General features: G+C 43.7%; 1 protein-coding gene across 1 annotated transcript in view; it reads left to right on the top strand.

Annotated features, from left to right (window-relative positions):
- Nucleotides 1–19,901, top strand: part of LOC106568006 (G protein-coupled receptor kinase 6) — a 56,589-nt gene extending 36,688 nt beyond the window's left edge. The window contains exons 12-16 of the mRNA XM_014137981.2: nt 176–384; nt 1,441–1,578; nt 16,892–17,029; nt 17,517–17,651; nt 18,008–19,901. Coding sequence (XP_013993456.1) covers nt 176–384; nt 1,441–1,578; nt 16,892–17,029; nt 17,517–17,651; nt 18,008–18,058 — 671 coding nt within the window. The 3' untranslated portion in view covers nt 18,059–19,901. The remainder of the gene's footprint in view (nt 1–175; nt 385–1,440; nt 1,579–16,891; nt 17,030–17,516; nt 17,652–18,007) is intronic.
- The last annotated feature ends 5,124 nt before the right edge of the window (nt 19,902–25,025 follow it).

The following is a 25,025-nucleotide window of genomic DNA, read 5'->3' as shown; positions in this document are numbered from 1 at the left end:
TTTATATTTTTGTTCAGTATAAATGAACAAGACATTCATAAAGTCATAAGTACTACGTAAATGCTTCTAAAATTATTTGTAATCATGTGTCTGTTTGTGTGCGCATACGTATGTATGCGTGCCTGTCATCCTAATGTATGTTGTGTGTGTGTGTGTGTGTGTGTGTGTGTGTCAGCTCCGGAGGTGGTTAAGAATGAGCGCTACACATTCAGCCCAGACTGGTGGGCGCTGGGCTGTCTGCTGTATGAGATGATCGAGGGCCAGTCTCCCTTCCAGCAGCGCAAGAAGAAGATCAAACGTGAGGACGTGGAGAGGCTAGTCAGAGACGTGGAGGAGGAGTACTCAGACAAGTTCTCAGAGGACACCAAGTCCCTCTGCAAAATGGTACCAGACTACAGTACCTCTTCATATTATCAACAACATGAGATCATGCTTTGTCTGTTGGCACAGGAATTTGCTTTGCATATCAAAATATATCTTTATAGTAGTGACTTTTATTTGTGAAGGCAGCGTCATGTTTAAAAAAAATTTGCATTCGTGACGTACGTGCATGAAGGACGCTTTTATTCAGGTTTTTTATGACTTCTAATATAAACACAGAAGGTTGTCTTTGATGATTTGAAAACTAACTCCAAACACATAGTCCCAGTCAGTATCCACATAATAATAAGGAAATATCCTCGACCATACCCATAAATTGGGGAAAACCAACATTCTTTCCTATTGACCCCCATTGTAAGAGGCAACTTCGTCGTCGATGTTATACAGAAACAACAAAATATGCCGAGAAGCTGCTGTGTTGTTCAAATGTACATGAAGCCAGGTCAAAAATCCCAACCCACAGTTCGCAATGCTCTCATGTAGGGAAATGGAGACTGCGAGAAGAGCCCTGTGGCTTGAGACTATTCGGTGTGGGAAATGTGGGGATGCGTAGGCTACACGTAGCTATGTGTGTGTGGAAAACATTTAATCACGGGTAAGACATTTAACTTGTTAAGTACAGCCCGTACTTGTAGCGGTATAGTCCGTTTGTTTGTGTTGTTGGTCTTGGCTAGCTTAATGTTCTGGTCGGTAGCTAACTAACACTCACTCACTTAAGTTGCTGCTAGCATCGTCATGAAAAGGAGCATGAGGGAAGCCGTACAATATTACGTTTTTATGAATAGGGAGAATGCTAGTGAGCAATCTTTAGACACACTTTTCTTTAAATGTAGTTTTGTAATGAACTAAAACAAGCAGACAAGAAAATTGGTTTGAATTTTTTTTGCTGTGAGCCAATGGGGTAACCTAGGTAACCACAGGTTGTTTTCCCCACAGGTGGGCAGGGTCGCAACAGGGTCTATCTATTACCGACAGTTAATCATTTATCAGTTTAACAGTATAACATATTTACTTTGTTGCTTAGTAACACTGCTATCTCTCACTCTTCTCTCCGCCCAGCTGCTGGCCAAAGAGCCCAGTGAGAGGCTGGGCTGCCAGGGGGAGGGTGCTACGGAGGTGAAGGCCCACCACATCTTCCGATCCATCAACTTTAAAAGGCTGAAGGCTGGCAGGCTGAAGGCCCCCTTCACCCCTGATGTAAGGAAACACACTGTGGTCCAATCTGTTCACTGTACAGACGTCATCCGCCATAATGCATCATTTAGATAGATTCCAAGAGTGACGCATGTAGTGACGTTGTCATGACATTACATTTACATTTAAGTCATTTAGCAGTTCGCTCTTATCCAGAGCGACTTACAAATTGGTGCATTCACCTTATGATATCCAGTGGAACAGCCACTTTACAATAGTGCATCTAAATCTTTTAAGGGGGGGGTTAGAAGGATTACTTTATCCTATCCTAGGTATTCCTTAAAGAGGTGGGGTTTCAGGTGTCTCCGGAAGGTGGTGATTGACTCCGCTGTCCTGGCGTCGTGAGGGAGCTTGTTCCACCATTGGGGTGCCAGAGCAGCGAACAGTTTTGACTGGGCTGAGCGGGAACTGTGCTTCCTCAGAGGTAGGGGGGCCAGCAGGCCAGAGGTGGATGAACGCAGTGCCCTTGTTTGGGTGTAGGGCCTGATCAGAGCCTGAAGGTATGGAGGTGCCGTTCCCTTCACGGCTCCGTAGGCAATCACCATGGTCTTGTAGCGGATGCGAGCTTCAACTGGAAGCCAGTGGAGAGAGCGGAGGAGCGGGGTGACGTGAGAGAACTTGGAAAGGTTGAACACCAGACGGGCTGCGGCGTTCTGGATGAGTTGTAGGGGTTTAATGGCACAGGCAGGGAGCCCAGCCAACAGCGAGTTGCAGTAATCCAGACGGGAGATGACAAGTGCCTGGATTAGGACCTGCGCCGCTTCCTGTGTGAGGCAGGGTCGTACTCTGCGAATGTTGTAGAGCATGAACCTACAGGATCGGGTCACCGCCTTGATGTTAGTGGAGAACGACAGGGTGTTGTCCAGGATCACGCCAAGGTTCTTAGCACTCTGGGAGGAGGACACAAGGGAGTTGTCAACCGTGATGGCGAGATCATGGAACGGGCAGTCCTTCCCCGGGAGGAAGAGCAGCTCTGTCTTGACGAGGTTCAGCTTGAGGTGGTGATCCGTCATCCACACTGATATGTCTGACAGACATGCAGAGATGCGATTCGCCGCCTGGTTATCAGAAGGGGGAAAGGAGAAGATTAATTGTGTGTCGTCTGCATAGCAATGATAGGAGAGACCATGTGAGGATATGACAGAGCCAAGTGACTTGGTGTATAGCGAGAATAGGAGAGGGCCTAGAACAGAGCCCTGGGGGACACCAGTGGTGAGAGCGAATGGTGCGGAGACAGATTCTCGCCACGCCACCTGGTAGGAGCGACCTGTCAGGTAGGACGCAATCCAAGCGTGGGCCGCGCCGGAGATGCCCAACTCGGAGAGGGTGGAGAGGAGGATCTGATGGTTCACAGTATCAAAGGCAGCAGATAGGTCTAGAAGGATGAGAGCAGAGGAGAGAGAGTTAGCTTTAGCAGTGCAGAGAGCCTCCGTGACACAGAGAAGAGCAGTCTCAGTTGAATGCCCAGTCTTGAAACCTGACTGATTAGGATCAAGAAGGTCTTTCTGAGAGAGATAGCAGGAGAGCTGGCCAAGGACGGCACGTTCAAGAGTTTTGAAGAGAAAAGAAAGAAGGGATACTGGTCTGTAGTTGTTGACATCGGAGGGATCGAGTGTAGGTTTTTTCAGAAGGGGTGCAACTCTCGCTCTCTTGAAGACGGAAGGGACGTAGCCAGCGGTCAAGGATGAGTTGATGAGCGAGGTGAGGAAGGGGAGAAGGTCTCAGGAAATGGTCTGGAGAAGAGAGGAGGGGATAGGGTCAAGTGGGCAGGTTGTTGGGCGGCCGGCCGTCACAAGACGCGAGATTTCATCTGGAGAGAGAGGGGAGAAAGAGGTCAAAGCACAGGGTAGGGCAGTGTGAGCAGGACCAGCGGTGTCGTTTGACTTAGCAAACGAGGATCGGATATCGTCGACCTTCTTTTCAAAATGGTTGACGAAGTCATCCGCAGAGAGGGAGGAGGGGGGGGGGATTCAGGAGGGAGGAGAAGGTAGCAAAGAGCTTCCTAGGGTTAGAGGCAGATGCTTGGAATTTAGAGTGGTAGAAAGTGGCTTTAGCAGCAGAGACAGAAGAGGAGAATGTAGAGAGGAGGGAGTGAAAGGATGCCAGGTCCGCAGGAAGGCGAGTTTTCCTCCATTTCCGCTCGGCTGCCCGGAGCCCTGTTCTGTGAGCTCGTAGTGAGTCGTCGAGCCACGGAGCAGGAGGGGAGGACCGAGCCGGCCTGGAGGATAGGGGACAGAGAAAATCAAAGGATGAAGAAAGGGAGGAGAGGAGGGTTGAGGAGGCAAAATCAGGAGATAGGTTGGAGAAGGTTTGAGCAGAGGGAAGAGATGATAGGATGGAAGAGGAGAGAGTAGCGGGAGAGAGAGCAAAGGTTGGGACGGCGCAATACCATCCGAGTAGGGGCAGAGTGAGAAGTGTTGGATGAGAGCAAGAGGGAAAAGGATACAAGGTAGTGGTCGGAGATTTGGAGGGGAGTTGCAATGAGATTAGTGGAAGAACAGCATCTAGTAAAGATGAGGTCAAGCGTATTGCCTGCCTTGTGAGTAGGGGGGGAAGGTGAGAGGGTGAGGTCAAAAGAGGAGAGGAGTGGAAAGAAGGAGGCAGAGAGGAATGAGTCAAAGGTAGACGTGGGGAGGTTAAAGTCACCCAGAACTGTGAGAGGTGAGCCATCCTCAGGAAAGGAACTTATCAAGGCGTCAAGCTCATTGATGAACTCTCCAAGGGAACCTGGAGGGCGATAAATGATAAGGATATTAAGCTTGAAAGGGCTGGTAACTGTGACAGCATGGAATTCAAATGAGGAGATAGACAGATGGGTCAGGGGAGAAAGAGAGAATGTCCACTTGGGAGAGATGAGGATTCCAGTGCCACCACCCCGCTGGCTCGATGCTCTAGGGGTATGCGAGAACACGTGGGCAGACGAAGAGAGAGCAGTAGGAGTAGCAGTGTTATCTGTGGTAATCCATGTTTCCGTCAGCGCCAGGAAGTCTAGGGACTGGAGGGTAGCATAGGCTGAGATGAACTCAGCCTTGTTGGCTGCAGACCGGCAGTTCCAGAGGCTGCCGGAGACCTGGAACTCCACGTGGGTCGTGCGCGCTGGGACCACCAGGTTAGAGTGGCAGCGGCCACGCGGTGTGAAGCGTTTGTATGGCCTGTGCAGAGGGGAGAGAACAGGGATAGACAGACACATAGTTGACAAGCTACAGAAGTGTTGTTTCTTGTATTATTGTCTCTTGTGTCTTTAGAGAACTGTTTCACTTTGATATCCATGATATGACATGAAACATCTAGCCTTTTTGTCTTTATATGGTAGAATGAATGTTAGAATGAATGAGCTGCCTCCACTTGATGTGATTGTGTGTGTGCACGGATGTGTTTAGTGCGTTACAAAGTAGGATTGAAATAGATGTAATTCGGTCATTGATCTATACAAAATACTCCATAATGTCAAAGGGAAACTTCAGGATTTTTACAATGAGGCCCTTTATCTACTTCCCCAGAGTCAGATGAACTTGTGGATACCATTTTTAAGTCTGCTAGCCGATACCCATAGACTTCCAGTCATTGCGCTAATGCTAGTTAGCATTGGCTTGCAAAACTACCTTTAACTTCCTTCATACTGGACACAGACACATAAATTGTATCCACGAGTTGGGGAAGTAGATAATGGCCTCATTGAGAAAATCCCAAAGTATCCCTTAAAAGTGAAAATATATATATTTTTTACAAATTAAATAACTCTGTCCGCCATACATACAACATCTCTAAGGTCCCGCATGACCCCAAGTCACTTTGGATAAAGGCGGTTACTAAATGGCATATGCATTCGGAAAGTATTTAGACCCCTTCCCTTTTTTCACATTTTGTTATGTTACAAATGGATAAAATATATATATTTTGCCTCAATCTACAGACAAAAACTGCTTTTTTGAAATTTGTGCACATTTATAAAAGAAAATCTGATATTTACATAAGTATTCAGAACCTTTACTTAATACTTTGTTGAAGCACCATTGGCAGCGATTACAGCCTCGAGTCTTCTTGGATATGACACTACCTTATTTGCTAGCACACACCTGTCTATATAAGGTCCCACAGTTGACAGTGCATGTCAGAGGAAAAACCAAGCCATGAGGTCTGTTAGGTTCTAATTCTAAGAGTAAAACACTCAACGGACATTATGAAAGCTTAACCAAGTTTATTCTGCCCAGAGGGTCAATATAGCTGCATTCAGACAAAACATGTTTCCACCACCACAAGTGTATGTATATATATATACTCCAATTTAGGCACTCCTCCTTCTCTCCAGTCCTTACATCTATTATGGTTAGACAGGAAGACGAAGTAATAGGGTAATAAACCATCATTTCTCCCTTAACGGGACCTGACCTCAACCCCTCATTTGCCTAATCCACAGATGTCCACCCATTTCCCCTATAGCAATCCTGTGTCTTCCTCCTATCCACCCAGCACATTCCAAAGCCATCTGGCTCCTAGAGATAACCATTCACTCTGATGTAAAAACCCTCTAAACCTCAGCACTACATCAGTGACATGAATAAGTATATTTTCATATTCTAAGAACCCAACAGGTCGAAGAAATTGTCTGTTGCACTCTGAGACAGGATTGTGTCGAGGCACAGATCTGGGGAAGGGTACCAAAATAATTCTGCAGCATTGAAGGTCCCAAAGAACACAGTGGCCTCCATAATTCTTAAATGGAAGAAGTTTGGAACCACCAAGACTCTTCCTAGAGCTGAGCTATCGGGGGAGAAGGGCCTTGGTCAGGGAGGTAACCAAGAACCCGATGGTGACTCTGACAGAGCTCCAGATGTCCTCTGTGGAGATAGGACAACCATCTCTGCAGCACTCCACCAATCAGGCCTTAATAGTAGAGTGGCCAGATGGAAGCTGCTCCTCAGTAAATGGCACATTGACAGCCCAATTCGAGTTTGCCAAAAGGCACCTAAAGGACTCTCAGACCATGAGAAACAAGATTCTCTGGTCTGATGAATCCAAGATTGCCGGGTTTGGCTGTTGTAGGCTGTCACTGTAAATAATAATTTGTTCTTCACTGACTTGCTTAGTTAAATAAAGGTTGAATAAAATAAATAAAAATGTAACTATTTGGCCTGAATGCCAAGCGTCACGTCTGTAGGGAACATGGCACCATCCCTACGGTGAATCGTGGTGGCAGCATCATGTTGTGGGGATGTTTTTCAGCGGCAGGGACTGGGAGACTAGTCAGCAATGAGGCAAAGATGAACAGAGCGAAGTAGAGCGAGATCCTTGATGGAAACCTGCTCCAGAGCACTCAGGACCTTAGACTGGAGCAAAGGTTCACCTTCCAACAGGACAATGACTCTAAGCACACAGCCAAGACAATGCAGGAGTGGCTTCGAGACACGTCTCTGAATGTCCTTGAGTGGCCCAGCCAGAGCCCGGACTTGAACCCGATCTAACATCTCTGGAGAGACCTGAAAATAGCTGTGCAGTGACGCTCCCATCCAACCTGACAGAGCTTGATTGGATCTGCAGAGAGGAATGGGAGAAACTCCCCAAATACATGTGTGCCAAGCTTGTAGTGTCATACCCAAGAAGACAAGAGACTAATCATTGCCAAGGTGCTTCAACAAAGTACTGAGTAAAGGGTTTGAATATTTATGTAAATGTAATATCAGTTTATTTTTAAAATACATTTCCAAAAATGTCAAAAAAACTGTTTTTGCTTTGTCATGATGGGGTATTGTGTGTAGATCGATGAGGGGAAAAAAATATTTAATCAATTGTATAATAAGGCTATAACAAAATGTGGAAAAAGTCAAAGGGTCTGAATACTTTCCGAATGCATTTCAAGCACAGACTCAACTACAAAGACCAGAGAGCTTTTTGGAAGCCTCAAAGGGCAGTGATTGGTAGATCAAATCAGTCATTGAATATCTCTTTAAAGGCAGCTGTTTCTATCTCGGTATCAAATAATTTCTGGGTAACAATTAAGTACCTTACATTGTTTTTTTAAATGGTTAAAAAGAGACGAAAATAGCTTCTTATCAAAGAGCAATATCTCAAGCAAGAATTTTGCCAGACCTGGCTGCGAGTGGTCTGACTGAAGGGATTAATTGGTCAAGATTATGGGAGGGATATATAATCTGAAAACAAGCTGTTATTGGAAACTTTTATTGGTCTATTAATTTATACTGCCTGGTGAAGTCGCCAGGCAGGCCAAAACTCCGTCCCACCAAAACAGGATTCAATTTCAGGTGGTCTTTACAAACTGCTCTTACACTTAAAGGCCATTATCATTTTCACAATTTCATAACCTCTTAGTGGGGAAATACAAACTGACAGACCTTGAGAAGGATGGGAGAAAATCCCCAAATACAGGTGTACAGATCTTGTAGTGTCAACCTGAAGAATGGTGCCGGAGGGGGGATGGCTGCCGTTTTACGGGCTCCAAACCAATTGTGCTATTGTGTGTGTTTTTTCGCATTGTTTGTAACTTATTTTGTTCATAATGTTGATTCTACCTTCTTTTATGACCAAACATAGCTTCTGGATATCAGAACAGCGATTACTCACCTCGACCTGGATGTAGATTTGTTCTTTAATGAGTCTGACGCGAAGAATATAATGTCTTGTTTGAGAAACAGACGCCTCACAAGTCCTGAACTGACAGCTTCATTAAATAATACCGCAAAACACCAGTCTCAACGTCAACAGTGAAGAGGCGACTCCAGGATGCTGGCCTTCTAGGCAGAGTTCCTCTGTCCGTGTCTGTGTTATTTTGCCCATCTTAATCTTTTCTTTTCATTGGCCAGTCTGAGATATGGCTTTTTCTTTGCAACTCTGCCTAGAAGGCTAGCATCCCGGAGTCGCCTCTATTTAATGAAGCTGGCAGTTGAGGACTTGTGAGGCGTCTGTTTCTCAAACTAGACACTAATGTACTTGTCCTCTTGCTCAGTTGTGCACCGGGGCCTCCCACTCCTCTTTCTATTCTGGCTAGAGCCAGTTTGCGCTGTTCTGTGAAGAGAGTAGTACACAGCGCTGTACGAGATCTTTAGTTTCTTGGCAATTTCTCCCATGCAATAGCCTTCATTTCTCAGAACAAGAATAGACTGACGAGTTTCATAAGAAAGTCCTTTGTTTCTGGCCATTTTGAGCCTGTAATCGATCCCAGAAATGCTGATGCTCCAGATACTCAACTAGTCAAAAGAAGGCCAGTTTTATTGCTTCTTTAATCAGAACAACAATTTTCAGCATGCTAACATAATTGCAAAAGGGTTTTCTAATGATCAAATAGCCTTTTAAAATGATGAACTTGGCTTAGCTAACACAACGTGCCATTGGAACACAGGAGTGATGTTTGCTGATAATGGGCCTCTGTACGCCTATGTAAATATTCCATAAAAAATCTGCCGTTTCCAGCTACAATAGTCATTTACAACATTAACAATGTCTACACTGTATTTGTAATCAATTTGATGTTATTTTAATGGACAAAAAATGTGCTTTTCTTTAAAAACCAGGAACATTTCTAAGTGACCCCAAACTTTTGAATGGTAGTGTTCCTTTTGTCCAGGTGTGGAGTGCAATAGAGATTGCATCATCTGTGGATCTGTTGGTGCGGTATGCAAATTGGAGTGGGTCTAGAGTTTCTGGGATAATGGTGTTGATGTGAGCCATGACCAGCCTTTCAAAGTTCTTCATGGCTACAGACGTGAGTGCTACGGGTCGGTAGTCATTTAGGCAGGTTACCTTAGTGTTCTTGGGCACAGGGACTATGGTGGTCTGCTTAAAACATGTTGGTATTACAGACTCGAGCAGGGAGAGGTTGAAAATGTCAGTGAAGACACTTGCCAGTTGGTCATGCTCGCAGTACACGTCCTGGTAGTCCGTCTGGCCCTGCAGCCTTGTGAATGTTGACCTGTTTAAAGGTCTTACTCACATCGGCTGCGGAGAGCGTAATCACACAGACTTCCCGGAACAGCTGGTGCTCTCATGCATGTTTCAGTGTTATTTGCCTCGAAGCGAGCATAGAGGAAGTTTAGCTCGTCTGGTAGGCTCGTGTCACTGGGCAGCTCTCGGCTGTGCTTCCCTTTGTAGTCTGTAATGGTTTGCAAGCCCTGCCACATCCGACGAGCGTCAGAGCCAGAGTAGTACGATTCAATCTTAGTCCTGTATTGACGCTTTGCCTGTTTGATGGTTCATCAGAGGGCATAGCAGGATTTCTTATAAAGTTCCAGGTTAGAGTCCCCCTCCTTGAAAGCGGCAGCTCTAGCCTTTAGCTCAGTGCGGATGTTGCCTGTAATCCATGGTTTCTGGTCGGGGTATATACGTACAGTCACTGTGGGGATGATGTCATCGATGCACTTATTGATGAAGCCAATGACTGATGTGGTGTACTCCTCAATGCCATCGGAGGAATCCCGGAACATATTCCAGTCTGTGCTAGCAAAACAGTCCTGTAGCTTAGCATCTGCTTCATCTGGCAAATTTTTTATTGATCTAGTCACTGGCGCTTCCTGCTTTAATGTTTGCTTGTAAGCAGGAATCAGGAGGATAGAATTATTGTCAGATTTGCCAAATTGCAAATGTATGCGTCACTGTGTGTGGAGTAAAGGTGGTCCAGAGTTTGTTTTCCCTCTGGTTGCACATTTAACATGCTGATAGAAATTTGGTAAGACTGATTTAAGTTTCCCCGCATTAAAGTCCCCCACCACTAGGAGCGCCGCCTCTGGGTGAGTGTTTTCCTGTTTACTTATGGTGGAATACAGCTCTTTGAGTGCGGACTTAGTGCCAGCATCAGTCTGTGGTGGTATGTAGACAGCTACAAAAAATACAGATAAACTCTCTAGGTAGATAGTGTGGTCTACAGCTTATCATGAGATACTCTACCTCAGGCAAGCAAAACCTCGAGACTTCCTTAGATATTGTGCACCAGCTATTATTTACAAAAATACATAGTCTGCCGCCCCTTGTACATAGTCTGCCGCCCCCACCAGACGCCACTGTTCTATCCTGCCGATACAACGTATAACCAATGTTGTTGTTCAGCCACGACTCCGTGAAGCATAAGATATTGCAGTTTAATGTCCCATTTTCCGCATAGGTCATCGATTTTATTTTCCAATGATTGCACGTTTGCTAGCAGAATGGAAGGCAGTGAGGGTTTATTCGATCGCCTACGAATTCTCAGAAGGCAGCCTGCCCTCCAGCCCCTTTATCTCCGCCTTCTCTTCACGCAAATGATGGGGATCTGAGCCTGTTTCCAGGAAAGCGGTATATCATTCACATCATAATGCTGGTAGTTCTGGTGAGTTACCACCACTCTAATATCCAATAGTTCTTCCCGGCTGTATGTAATGACACAAAACATTTCCTGAGCTAATAACGTAAAAAAATAGTACATAGGAAACTTTGCAGTATTTTGTTTTCTTAAGAGCTAGTCACAATGCTGCCATCTCCGTCGGCGCCAACAGTCTCTCCAAAGCAGTGGTATTAAAGTCGGGGTTCACGACAGAAGAACTGCTTTGGGGTCAGCAAAATTCAACTACGAAAAAATATTAAGAAAACTGATTATTGTATGGGAATATATACAAACGTTTTTGAGAAAGCTAATTTAAAACATGCAATTTTGTTGAGTAAATGTATTTATTGGATTCTTTTCATTTTGATAAGATCAAAATTATCAGAATTTAAGCTTGTTGATATAAAAATCGAAAATGTACAGATTTTAAGGTTGTGTCATTAGATTTGGGGTGTGGTGGGGTCGCAAGAAATGATTGTGAAAAAAATGGGGTCCCCAGAAATTCTGCCGTGAAAAATGGGGTCCCCGCTGAAAAAGAATTCCACTGCACTAAAGTAATACTGCAAAAAAACAAGGCCTAAATACAAAGCCTTATGTTTGGGGCAAATCCAACACAACACATCACAGAGTAACTGCCTCTTTATTTTCAAGCATGATGGTGGCTGTATCATGATATGGGTATGCTTGTTGTCGGCAAAGACTGGGGAATTTTTCGGGATAAAAAGAAAATCCTAGTTGAAAACCTGCATTAGTTAATAACACAGCTCAAGCAGTAGGAAGCTCTCTCATCCATTTATATGCAGATGATAGTCTTAAACTCAGCTGGCCCCTCCTCGGATTTTGTGTTAAACGCTCTAAAACAAAGCTTTCTTAGTGTCCAACAAGCTTTCTCTGCCCTTAACCTTGTTCTGAACACCTCCAAAACAAAGGTCATGTGGTTTGGTCAGAAGAATGCCCCTCTCCCCACCGGTGAGATTACTGCCGCTGAGGGTTTAGAGCTTGAGGTAGTCACCTCATACAAGTACTTGGGACTATGGCTAGACGGTATACTGTCCTTCTCTCAGCACATATCAAAGCTTAAATCTAGATTTGGTTTCCTCTATCGTAATCGCTCCTCTTTCACCCCAGCTGCCAAACTAACCCAGATTCAGATGACCATCCTACCCATGCTAGATTATGGAGATGTAATTTATAGATCGGCAGGTAAGGGTGCTCTCGAGCGTCTAGATGTTCTTTACTATTCGGCCATCAGATTTGCCACCAATACTCCTTATAGGACACGTCACTGCGCCCTATACTACTCTGTAAACTGGTCATCTCTGTATACCTGTCGCAAGACCCACTGGTTGATGCCTATTTATAAAACCATATTAGGCTTCACTCCCCCCCTATCTGAGATATCTACTGCAGCCCTCATCCTCCACATACAACACCCGTTCAGGAAGTCATGTTCTGTTAAAGGTCCCCAAAGCACACACATCTCTGGGTCACTCCTCTTTTCAGTTTGCTGCAGCTAACGACTGGAACGAGCTGCAAAAAACACTCAAACTGGACCGCTTTTATCTACATCTCTTCATTCAAAGACTCAATCATGGACACTCTTACTGACAGTTGTGGCTGCTTCGCGTGATGTATTGTTGTCTCTACCTTCTTTCCCTTTGTGCTGTTGTCTGTACCCAATAATGTTTGTACCATGTTTTGTGTTGTGCTGCTGCCATGTTGTGTTGCTACCATGTTATTGTCATGTTGTGTTGCTACCATGCTGTGTTTTCATGTGTTGCTGCCATGATATGTTGTTGTCTTAGGTCTCTCTTTATGTAGTGTTGTGGTGTCTCGTCGTGATGTGTGTTTTGTCCTATATTTGTATTTCATATTTTTAATCCCAGCTCCTGTCCCCGCAGGAGACCTTTTGCCTTTTGGTAGGCCGTCATTGTAAATAAGAATTTGTTCTTAACTGACTTGCCTAGTTAAATAAAGGTTTTTAAAAAATCAGCTTTACTCCAGACACTGGGAGAGAAATTCACATTCTAGTGGGACAATAACCTACAACACAAGACCAACTCTGCACTGAAGTTATTTACCAATAAGACTGAATGTTCCTGAGTGGCTAAGTTACAGTTTTGACTTAAATCTGCTTAAAAATCTACATTTACATTTTACATTTACGTCATTTAGCAGACGCTCTTATCCAGACTTACAAATTGGTGCATTCACCTTATGATATCCAGTGGAACAACCACTTTACAATAGTACATCTATATATATATTTTTTTGGGGGGGGGTTAGAAGGATTACTTTATCCTATCCCAGGTATTCCTTAAAGAGGTGGGGTTTCAGGTGTCTACGGAAGGTGGTGATTGACTCCGCTGTCCTGGTGTCGTGAGGGAGCTTGTTCCACCATTGGGGTGCCAGAGCAGCGAATAGTTTTGACTGGGCTGAGCGGGAACTGTGCTTCCGCAGAGGTAGGGGGGCCAGCAGGCCAGAGGTGGATGAACGCAGTGCCCTTGTTTGGGTGTAGGGCCTGATCAGAGCCTGAAGGTACGGAGGTGCCGTTCCCCTCACAGCTCCGTAGGCAAGCACCATGGTCTTGTAGCAGATGCGAGCTTCAACTGGAAGCCAGTGGAGAGAGCGGAGGAGGGGGGTGACGTGAGAGAACTTGGGAAGGTTGAACACCAGACGGGCTGCGGCGTTCTGGATGAGTTGTAGGGGTTTAATGGCACAGGCATCTATGGCAAGACTTGAAAATAGCTGTCTAGCCATGACCCCTAACACCTTGACAGAGCTTGAAAAAGAATGTTGAAAATAATATATATATATATATAGCACAGTGCAGGTGTGCAAAGTTCATAGTTACCCTAGAAGACTCACAGCTGTAATCACTGCCAAAGGTGTTTCTAGCATGTTACTCAGGAGGGTGAATACTTATCTAATCACTGTACATGACTAAAAGTATGTGGACACCTGCTCATCGAACATCTCATTCCAAAATCTTGGGCATTAATATAGAGTTGGTCCCCCCTTTGCTGCTATAACATCCTCCACTCTTCTGGGAAGGCTTTACACTAGATGTTGGAACACTGCTGTGGGGATTTGCTTCCATTCAGCCACAAGAGCATTAGTGATGTTGGGCTATTAGGCCTGGCTCGGATCCGGCGTTCCAATTCATCCCAAAGGTGTTCGATGGGGTTGAGGTCAGGGCTCTGTGCAGGCTAGTCAAATCAAATCAAATTTTATTGGTCAAATACACATGTTTAGCAGATGTCATTGCGAGTGTAGTGAAATGCTTATGCTTCTAGATCCGACAGTCCAGCAGTATCTAACAATTCCACAACAAATCCTAATACACACAATCTGGTAAAGGAATGGGATAAGAATATATAAGTATAAAATATATGGATGAGCAGTGACAGAGCGGCTAAGATGCAATAGATAGTAAAGAATAGATGGTGAAGGATACAGTATACATTATATACATATGAGATGAGTAATGCGAGATATGTAAACATTTTTAAAGTGGCATTGAAGTGACTAGTGTTCCGTTTATTAAAGTGGCCAATGATTTCAAGTCTGTAGGTAGGCAGCCGCCTCTCTGTGCTAGTGGTGTCTGTTTAACAATCTGATGGCCTTGAGATAGAAGCGGTTTTTCAATCTCTCTGTCCCAGCTTTGATGCACCTGTACTGACCTCGCCTTCTGGATGGTAGCGGTTTGAACAGGCATTGTCCTTGATGATCTTTTTTGCCTTCCTGTGACATCGGGTGGTGTAGGTGTCCTGGAGGACAGGTAGTTTGCCCCCGGTGATGCGTTGTGCAGACCGCACCACACTCTGGAGAGCCTTGCAGTTGTGGGCGGTGCAGTTGCCGTACCAGGTGGTGATACAGCCCGACAGGATGCTCTCAATTGTGCATCTGTAAAAGTTAGTGAGGGTTTTCGGTGACAAGCCACATTTTTTCAGCCTCCTGAGGTTGAAGAGGCACTGTTGCGCCTTCATCACCACACTGTTTGTGTGCGTGGACCATTTCAGTTTGTCTGTGATATGAACACTGAGCAACTTAACTTTCCACCTTCTCAACTGCTGTCCCGTTGATGTGGATAGGGGGGTGCTCCCTTTGCTGTTTCCTGAAGTCCACGATCATCTCTTTTTTGTTTTGCTGACATTGAGTGAGAGGTTATTTTCCTGACACCACACTCCGAGGGCCCTCACCTCCTCCCTGTAGGCTGTCTCGTCGTTGTTGGTAATCAAGCCTACCACTTGTGTCGTCTGCAAACTTGATGATTGAGTTGGAGGTGTGCATGGCCACGCAGTTATGGGTGAACAGGGAGTACAGGAGGTGGCTGAGAACGCACCCTTGTGGGGCCTCAGTGTTGAGGATCAGCGGAGTGGAGATGTTGTTTCCTACCTTCACCACCTGGGGGTCCAGGACCCAGTTGCACAGGACAGGGTCGAGACCCAGGGTCTCAAGCTTAATGATGAGTTTGGAGGGTACTATGGTGTTGAATGCTGAGCTGTAGTCAATGAACAGCATTCTTACATAGGGTATTCCTGTTTTCCAGATGGGATAGGGCAGTGTGATGGCGATTGCATCGTCTGTGGACCTATTGGGTCGGTAAGCAAATTGAAGTGGGTCTAGGGTTACAGGTAGGGTGGAGGTGATATGATCCTTGACTAGTTTCTCAAAGCACTTCATGATGACGGAAGTGAGTGCTACAGGGTGATATTTAGTTCAGTTACCTTTTTGTTTTCTTGGTAACAAGAACAACGGTGGCCATCTTGAAGCATGTGGCGACAGCAGACTGGGATAGGGATTGATTGAATATGTCCGTAAACACACCAGCCAGCTGGTCTGCGCATGCTCTGAGGACGCGGCTAGGGATGTCAAGTTCTTCCACACAAATCTTGACAAACCATTTCTGTATGGACCTTGCATTTGTGCACGGGGGCATTGTCATGCTGAAACAGGAAAGGGCCTTCCCCAAACTGTTGCCACAAAGTTGGAAGCACAGAATCGTCTAGAATGTCATTGTATGCTGTAGCATTAAGATTTCCCTTCACTGGAACTAAGGGGCCTAGCCCAAACCATGAAAAACAGCCCCAAACCATTATTCCTCCTCCACCAGACTTTACAGTTGGACAGGTAGCGTTCTCCTGGCATCACTCCGGAGAACGCGTTTCCACTTCTCCAGAGTCCAGTGGCGGCGAGCTTTACACCACTCCAGCCAACACTTGGCATTGCGCATGGTGATCTTAGGCTTGTCTGCAGCTGCTCGGCTATGGAAACCCATTTTATGAATCTCCCGCCAAACAGTTATTGTGCTGAAGTTGCTTCCAGAGGCGGTTTGGAACTCGGTAGTAAGTGTTGCAACCGAGGACAGATGATTTTTCTGCACTTCAGCGGTCTCTTTCTGTGAGCTTGTGTGGCCTACCACTTCGCAGCTGAGCCGTTGTTGCTCCTAGACGTTTCCACTTCACAATAACAGCACTTACAGTTGACCGGAGCAGCTCTAGCAGGGCAGAAATTTGATGAACTGACTTGTTGGAAAGGTGACGGTGTCACATTGAAAGTCACTGAGCTCTTCAGTAAAGCCATTCTACTGCCAATGTTCGTCTATGGAGATTGCGTGGCTGTGTGCTCGATTTTATACATCTGTCAGCAACGGGTGTGGCTGAAATAGCCAAATCTGCTAATTTTAAGCGGTGTCCACATACTTTTGTATATTAGTGTTGTATTTTTAATTATCTTGAAAAAAAAAATAATCTTCCACTTTGACAGAGTATTTTGTGTAGATTGTTGACAAAAAAATTGTTAAATCAGATTTAATTTCCCTTTAACACAAAATGTGAAGAAATCCAATGGAGATTCATACTTATGATACCCACTGTATATACCATGTGACGTTATTAATACCCTCGAGTAATTAAGAAGGCATTGTCAGAGCACATGATTACATAAATGTACAGTGCATGCAACACATGATATACAGTAGACATACAATGTTGTTTGCTTCCCCAGCCCCAGGCCATTTACTGTAAGGACGTGCTGGACATCGAGCAGTTCTCCACAGTCAAGGGGGTGGAGTTGGAGCCCAAAGATGACTCCTTCTACTGTAAAGTGTCTACAGGCAGCGTGTCCATCCCCTGGCAGATGGAGGTCAGAGGTCACACACGCACACACCAAAAGGAAGCAATCTGTACCAAAAATGACTGCCGTGGTTTGATTTGTCATCAGCCCATTTTAAAACACTTTTAGTCATTTCGAAGATGAAGAGTGTCAGTCAATTATTTTCCTATCAGCTATGTCCGACAAAGACACTGGGCAAATGAGCTCTATATTTGGATGCTTTCACTTCCCCGTCCTATCAAGATGGCCTTCACTTTTATCATACTAATGTGCTGGTCAGTAGCCTGCCAAAAAAACACTTGGTGTCTGCCCCAAAATATTCCCTATGTAGTCCACTACTTCTGCCCAGGGCTCATAGGGCTCTGGTCAAAAGTAGGGCACAATGTAGGGAATAGGGTGCCATTTGGTACGCATCTCAAAGTCCCCTTTACCCTGATATGCCCCTTTATCAAAGAAGCTGTGTAACGATGGATTTTAGGTTTGATGTTGCGATCAATGTTGTTTCTTCTGTTTCTAGATGATCGAGTCTGAGTGCTTTCAGGAGCTCAATGTGTTTCACACGGACGGGACAGTTCCCCCGGACCTGGACTGGAGAGGACAGCCCTCGCCACCACCTAAACAAGGGCTGCTGCAGAGGCTCTTTGGGAGACAGGTGAGCTCCTCAACCTTATTAAACATAAAGCCTCAGTATTATTTGTGTCATTGACTCTACATTGTATCTTATTTTTGATAGGTCTCTGTATGTTTTTGGCTGTAAGTGTATGTATTCTTATTGACTACTGGGATTTTTTGATAAACCAGAATACACCTATTTTAGCATTGTTATGTACTATATCACCCACCATGCTCTGTGTAAGATCTCACACCAAGCAGTATGGGTACTGTAGTACATCATGCTCCTGAAGCTTACATATTGGTGTCCTGTCTCCTTATCAATGCTCCAATGTTTTCCTCATTAACTTCTCATTGGGCCTCCTGATAAATGTGTTCTGTATCACCCCCTGTCAGGACTGTTGTGGGAACTGCAGCGACAGTGACGAGGAGCCCACCAGGCTGTGACTGAGCTCCCTCCTACCAACTACACCAAGGATCACATTTGTTTACAAATTTTGCACATTTGTATCTTTAAGATAGTTCTATATAAATATTGGAATGTATATTTTCAGTATATAGCCATAAAGTCCATGTCATTTAAATGTGGTCATTATTCAGAACCCATCATAGGAGGCAACAACAGGTAAGCCTAACACTGCTATGTGGTTACCCCCCCCCCCCCCATCATCTGTTGATAGTGTTGTCAGCTTTTCTTTCTCATTTTCTTTCTCTTTTAAAAAGTGTTGACCGTGCTCAGATTGCTAAGTGTTTCTGAATGGGGGATGAATGAAAAGTGTACGTCCACAACTATTTTTATATTTATATTTTATTTTTATTTACTTAATGTAATTCTAGGCAATCAAATTAGGAATGTTGTGAACTGTAGGCTTAAAGGAAATGGAAGACTAAGGTGAACTTTTGGTATGAGGTGATACATTATGTACATTCTAGGGTTCAATCTAGAGACACTTGATATAAACCAAATAGATATGACTAAACAATGCATATGTAAGTGCAAACAAGTGTATAATTTGTGACACTCGCCTCTAAAGTCCTAAGTGTATCTTCCTATGAATCTGAGTTTAGGTAGAAAGCATGTTAGTTCCCAACCATATTAGGAGCTAGAGAAGTGAATTGACAAAAAAAAAAACTGCATTGTAGTACGGTAATTCAGTTGTAAGAAATGACCTTTTTCATAAGACGTGGATAGCCAAGAATGGCCTTGCGTTTCCTCTACCATGACATCCTCTAGATGGCTACACGTTTGTCACAGAGCACTTGAGTTTAATTAAGCGATGCACTTATGACCAAACCGGTTTGTTTTCATCCTCCAAATATTTTTTATGATTAATTCCTTCCCATTCAAGGTTCCTTTGATGGTTTATGGTACTCTATATAATTACCATATTTTATAAAATCTAACAAAGCTGTCTGTCAAGTAGGTTGAGACCAAGCTGCGTCTCTCTCTCCCTCCCTCTGCTGTACCTCATGTGTTCCTTTGCCATGCTGATGTGTTTCTCTGCATCGTGTAACTCAGTGGGATTCTCCTTGTAAATGTGGGACTATAATAGGACTGGGGGACTGAGCTCCCTGACAGACTATGGGACTATGGTATCACCCTCTGAACCCTCCTTACCCGAGACTATCAGACTGAGGAAGAGGAGGAAGAAGGTTCAAAGGGGAAGAGAGGGGTCACCGAGAGGTCAAACCATCTCAATGTAAAGCGCAGCACTCCGACGGAAATTGGAAGAGACTCCCAAACTCCTCTTAACATCCCCGTCTCTCATTATCAAATCATGTTTTATTGTATGTGATTCTCAAATTAACTTGCCTACATTCCAGTCTATAACCGTACTGTACAGTGTAAAGTTATGCTACTTTTGTTTATTTTGCAATGTTTTTTTTACCAGTGTAAAGTTACAACAATAACAGTTCCACCATGAAACTAGAATAGGACTGAAAGTAAGATTAGTATGATTTCTCTTTACGATGTGCTCCTGAGCCAGGCTTACACACTGTGAGAGGGAGGGCTTCTCTCTGTCTGTCTCTGCATCCATGGAACACCTCTGACACTTTCTTCTTGCAATGCACTGATGTTTTTTTGTGTGTGTGTGTGTGTGTGTGTGTGTGTGTGTGTGTGTGTGTGTGTGTGTGTGTGTGTGTGTGTGTGTGTACGCACGTGTCCATATGTTACCATAACCACTAGACTCTGTACCCACTTGGCACAAACTGGTTAAGGCAGCGTTGTTTCAACGTAATTTGTCAACGTATTGTGACGTGGAAAATACATTGGATTTGAAAAAAGTTATCAACTGTTGTTATTTCAACCACAGGAATATATCATAATAACCAATTTTCAAAATATGTTGAATTTGTATCTTTGAAACATCAGATCTTCAACGCAATATCCACTATAAGAAAACAACTGTAGGCGGGGGGGTTCTACTAAGCTAGCATATGGAATTGTTTTAAGATAGTCATATGATGGATCATTTAGCTCTGTGATTTAGAATTTTAGGACCCCTGTAGGTATCCCCCCATTGATTTTGGCCTTCACCACTATAGCGCATTGAGCAACGCATTCATACGTGGGAAAACAGACAGATAAGGAATAAGGTTTTGATGTGTCTGTCCTATTTATAGGAGATATAAGAAAGCTCAGGAAATATTTTTGTTTTTTTAACCCCTATTATTGTTGGCACAAAACTACCGCCAACCTTCCATTCATTTTTGAAAAACTGGTACTGGGTTACATTCAGACCGGTCCCGTGACTTGTGGGGATTGTAGAGCAAAACCAGTGTGTTCTTTAGTTTCATCTTACCATAGAGTGGTTATATTCATTAGTAGGCCAAACCGTTCAGACGTTTTTGTAAGAAGAATGATTTTTGGGATGTGTCCTGGTCTGACAAACAGCACCGTAGCTCTGCCATTTTCTACTGCAGTGGCGGAAGGCCGACATAGGCGGATACAGTGGATTGAGATGCAGCCCATGCAAAAAAAAACTGAAACTGATGGATTTTAATTGGGATTTTTTGGTTTGTTAATTAGATTGACGCACATTTTTTTACCAAGCCCAGCCCTGCTAAACTTTGATATGTCACCGAATGTTACTAATGTGCTATCGTGAGAATGATTGTTGATAGATTCACTGTTGCTATCAAAGTCAAGGGTAGGTTTAATAGAGCAAATGAAATATGACCATATATCATCAATGATGATATTTAGGCCTATATAGCATTTCTAAAGTCATCAACAGCTATTGTTTCAATTCAACACGGGATTCAAGCTTTGGTTGATTTCAAATGGAATCTACAAGTTAGTAAAATATAAAGTTGGATTCATGTCTCCATCTCAACCAAAAATCTAAATTAAACAATGACATCAAACTATTTAAAGTGCATTTAATGTTTTATCTGATTTAGCCCTATAAATTCAAATTGTAAGTATACATTTGGAGACAAAATGGAATTAAAGCCAGACAGTGGCACGGACGAAACTATCCAAGGACTCATCTCCTTCAAATGTCTATTTGGTTGCGTTGACAACCAAGCACAATTCAATATTTTTGCAATACAGTAAATATCCTATTAACTTGTCGATCAGTTAACAAATTAATTGTGGGATTCAGGTCTCCATCTCAACAGAAAATAAAAGTTAGAGAATAGGATTAAGCCAGTGGCTCAGATGGAACTATACAAGCAGCAGATATTTCCTTTAAATGTTTTTGTTTGCGTTGTCAACCAAACACAATTCAATATTGCTTTTGTAATACAGTAAATAGCTTAAAGTTAAGGCTCTTACCAACTAATGTAACACTATTTATTCAACTTTAAAATGAGTATCACATCCCTGGCCACATTGAGGTTACTGTAACAAATGTCTTATGTAATCATAGAAAGTGTGCATGTTCAAGGGATGTGGAGATTTTCTTGCCTGGCTACCCAAACCCTTCGCTCCAGCCAAACGCTACGCCATGCCCACAAATGTTAGTTTTTTCTCCGCAATGAGTCTGGATCTGAGTACCTCCCTGACGATTTCTAGAATTCTCCACGTTGAGATTACATGGTGTGCAAAGTGGGTACCCACATAGGCAAGAACTGGTTAAATCAATGTTGTTTCCAAGTAATTTCAAACAAAGACATTCAACGTGATGTTGAATTAACGTGGAAAACTGACTGGATTTTTCACCCAACTTTTATTCAAAATCCAATGACATGGTGAGATTTTGTGTTGAATTCACATTAGTTGACAACTCAACCAAATGTAACTCAAAACTAAATGTTGAACTGATGTCTGTGCCCAGTGGGTAAGGTACTGCTCATGATGAGTGAACATGCTACTGTACTAAAGGGAGTTCTCTGAACGATCTCTGAATGTCAGGAGGTTGTCTAAATCTCTTTTAGTTTCCCAAGCACAACAGGAGAGCACTAAACAGGTTTTGACAGTGGGTATGAGAACAGTTACATTTTGCCAAACACATACTTAATTTTTTACCTCAGTAAAGAATGCCGTAGTTAGTACAGTAGAGTGCCAACAATTAAAGCACTGAAAGGGATGAATACAACATAAGTCAAACTACAATATACACTACATGGCCATAAGTATGTAGCCACCCCTTCAAATTAGTTGATTCGGCTATTTCAGCCACACACGTTGCGGACAGGTGTATAAAATCGAGCACACCGCCATGCAATCTCCATAGACAGACATTGGCGTTTGAATGGCCCATACTACTGACGAGCTCAGTGAAATCAACGTGGCACTGTCATAGGATGTTTCCTGTCAGTTCGGAACATTTCTGCCCTGCTAGAGCTGCCCCGGTCAACTGTAAGTGCTGTTATTGTGGAAAGCCGCGAAGTGGTAGGCCACACAAGCTCACAGAATGGGACCACCGAGTGCTGAAGTGCATAGCGCGTAAAAATCATCTGTCCTCGGTTGCAACGCTCACTACTCAGTTCCAAACTGCCTCTGGAAGCAACGTCAGCACAAGAACTGTTCGTCGGGAGCTTCATGAAATGGGTTTCCATCTGGCAGTCTGACGGACGAAACTGGGCTTGCCGGATGCCAGGAGAACGCTACCTACCCGAATGCATAGTGCCAACTGTAAAGTTTGGTGGAGGAGGAATAATGGTCTGGGGCTGTTTTTCATGGTTTGGGCTAGGCCCCCTAGTTCCAGTGAAGGGAAATCTTAACGCTACAGCATATTGTACATGATTCTGTGCTTCCAACTTTGTGGTAACAGGTGCCCTTTCCTGTTTCAGCATGACAATGGACCCTGTGCACAAAGTGAGGTCCATACAGAAATAGTTTGTCAAGATTGGTGTGAAAGAACTTGACTGGCCTGCACAGAGCCCTGACCTCAACCGCATCAAACACCTTTGGATTGAATTGGAACGCTGACTGCAAGCCAGGCCAAATCGCCCAACATCAGTACCCAACCTCAATAATGCTCTTGTGGCTGAAGGGAAGCAAGTCCCCTCAGCAATGTTCCATCATCTAGTGTAAAGCCTTCCCAGAAGAGTGGAGGCTGTTATAGCTGCAAAGGGGGGACCAACTCCATATTAATTCCCATGATTTTACATTTACATTTAAGTCATTTAGCAGACGCTCTTATCCAGAGCGACTTACAGTAGAGTGCATACATTTTTATGTCATTTTTACATACTGGCCCCCCGTGGGAATCGAACCTACAACCCTGGCGTTGCAAGCGCCATGCTCTACCAACTGAGCTACAGTGGGACTGAGATGGAATGAGATGTTTGACGAGCAGGTGTCCACATATTCTTGGCCATGTAATGTATGTGTACAATAATGGGTCAAAACTAATGAAGTGCTTGTCTTGTATTGAGTCATGGACTGAGCTGTTTCCTATGTGAAAAGGCTCTATCTGTGAAGCGGAAATCATGTCATGTCCTTGTCAGGTTCATGTGTCACACACGCTACAGTACATTGACTTTAAAGGGTTCAGGGATGTTTGCTTACCCTTTTAATATTTATCTGTTGATTTTCACTGCTTTTGTTATTTTATGTTGCGCTCTTAACGCTTGTTTTTATAGCCTTCTGTGAGTCTAGACTGTAATGCTATGCTAATGCTAGGCATTCAAAATTGCCATATCCTTATTAAGGTGCTTCCTTACATTATCTACCTGTACAATACATCCGCATTTTATTTCAGTATTTATTTTTTGACCATGTGCTCAATGTTTTTACCTTACACTGTTAGCTCCAAACTGGTTTCAGTTCAAATATTCAGTCATTTTTTTATGTTGCCATACTCTTCACATTTTGCCAACTATGTTCATACTGCACTAAGCCCTCACAATTAGGAGGTACGCTTTGTTACAGTTCACGGGGAGAGAATTGACAAGTGTATGAGGTGAAAAAATGTATCAGAAATTATATTGTGTCCAATGTCCATATCCTTTAAATACCATATTAAACCAAGCACTAGTCTTCATTGTCTGATTAATTGTAACTGAATCCATGTCACATCATTTGTTTCAACGTTACATTGTAATGCAGCTCTGCTTTGGCGTTCTGTGACATATTGTGTGATATCTCTCTGAGCTCTGGAAGGTTGGAGACTTCATTCATGTAACCATCCTCTGTTACTCAATTGCCTTCCCACCCTGTCCTCTGCTAGGCCCCATGTCATACTGTGTGTGTCTCTAGAGACCATTAGCTCTGTTGTCCTACTGTGTTAACATGCCAAATGGAAGCTACTGAGATGATGATGATGATTGATGAAAGTGGAGTCGATAATGATGATAATCAAATAAAAACGTATTGGTTGTGTACAGAGATTTGTATATGTTATAGCAGGTGCAGTGAAATGCTGATGTTATTAACTCCAACAGTGCAGTAGAATGTCTAGCGAAAACAATACTAATACACAAATAATGAAAAAAGTATAAAAATAAATGTCAGAATGAGTCCAATTAACAATCCAAAGTAGATAGTGAGAAGTGTCAGAATCCAGAATATAAATATGAATACGTGGTGTGTATCTTTAATAATTTTGAAAATAAAATGGTATGTACAGTATTAGGTATATTAGGATGAGCCATGTCGAGAATACAATATATACATAGTGAGTAAACAACAGTATATGAATTGACCAGTGTTCAATGTCTCTCTTTACATGGTGCATTAGTCTCACCATGCAGGGCAGAGTACCTGGCAGGTAGATGGCTAGTAATGGCTGTTCAACAGTCTCATGGCCTTGTGATAGAAGCTGTTTCTCATTGTCTTGGTCCTGGCACTGATGCACCTGTACCTTCTCTGTCTGCTAGATGGTAGCAGAGTGAACAGACCGTGGCTCGTGTGGCTGAGGTCCCTAATGATCTTCTTGGCCTTCCTTTGACACCAAGTGCCATAAATGTCCTGGAGGTGATGATCATGAGGATATGTAAATGTGCCATGTGCATGCTA

Source organism: Salmo salar, chromosome ssa13 (assembly GCF_905237065.1).
Source record: "Salmo salar chromosome ssa13, Ssal_v3.1, whole genome shotgun sequence".
In the NCBI taxonomy this organism is placed as follows: Eukaryota; Metazoa; Chordata; class Actinopteri; order Salmoniformes; family Salmonidae; genus Salmo; species Salmo salar.
This window is presented reverse-complemented; position numbering and strand designations above follow the sequence as displayed.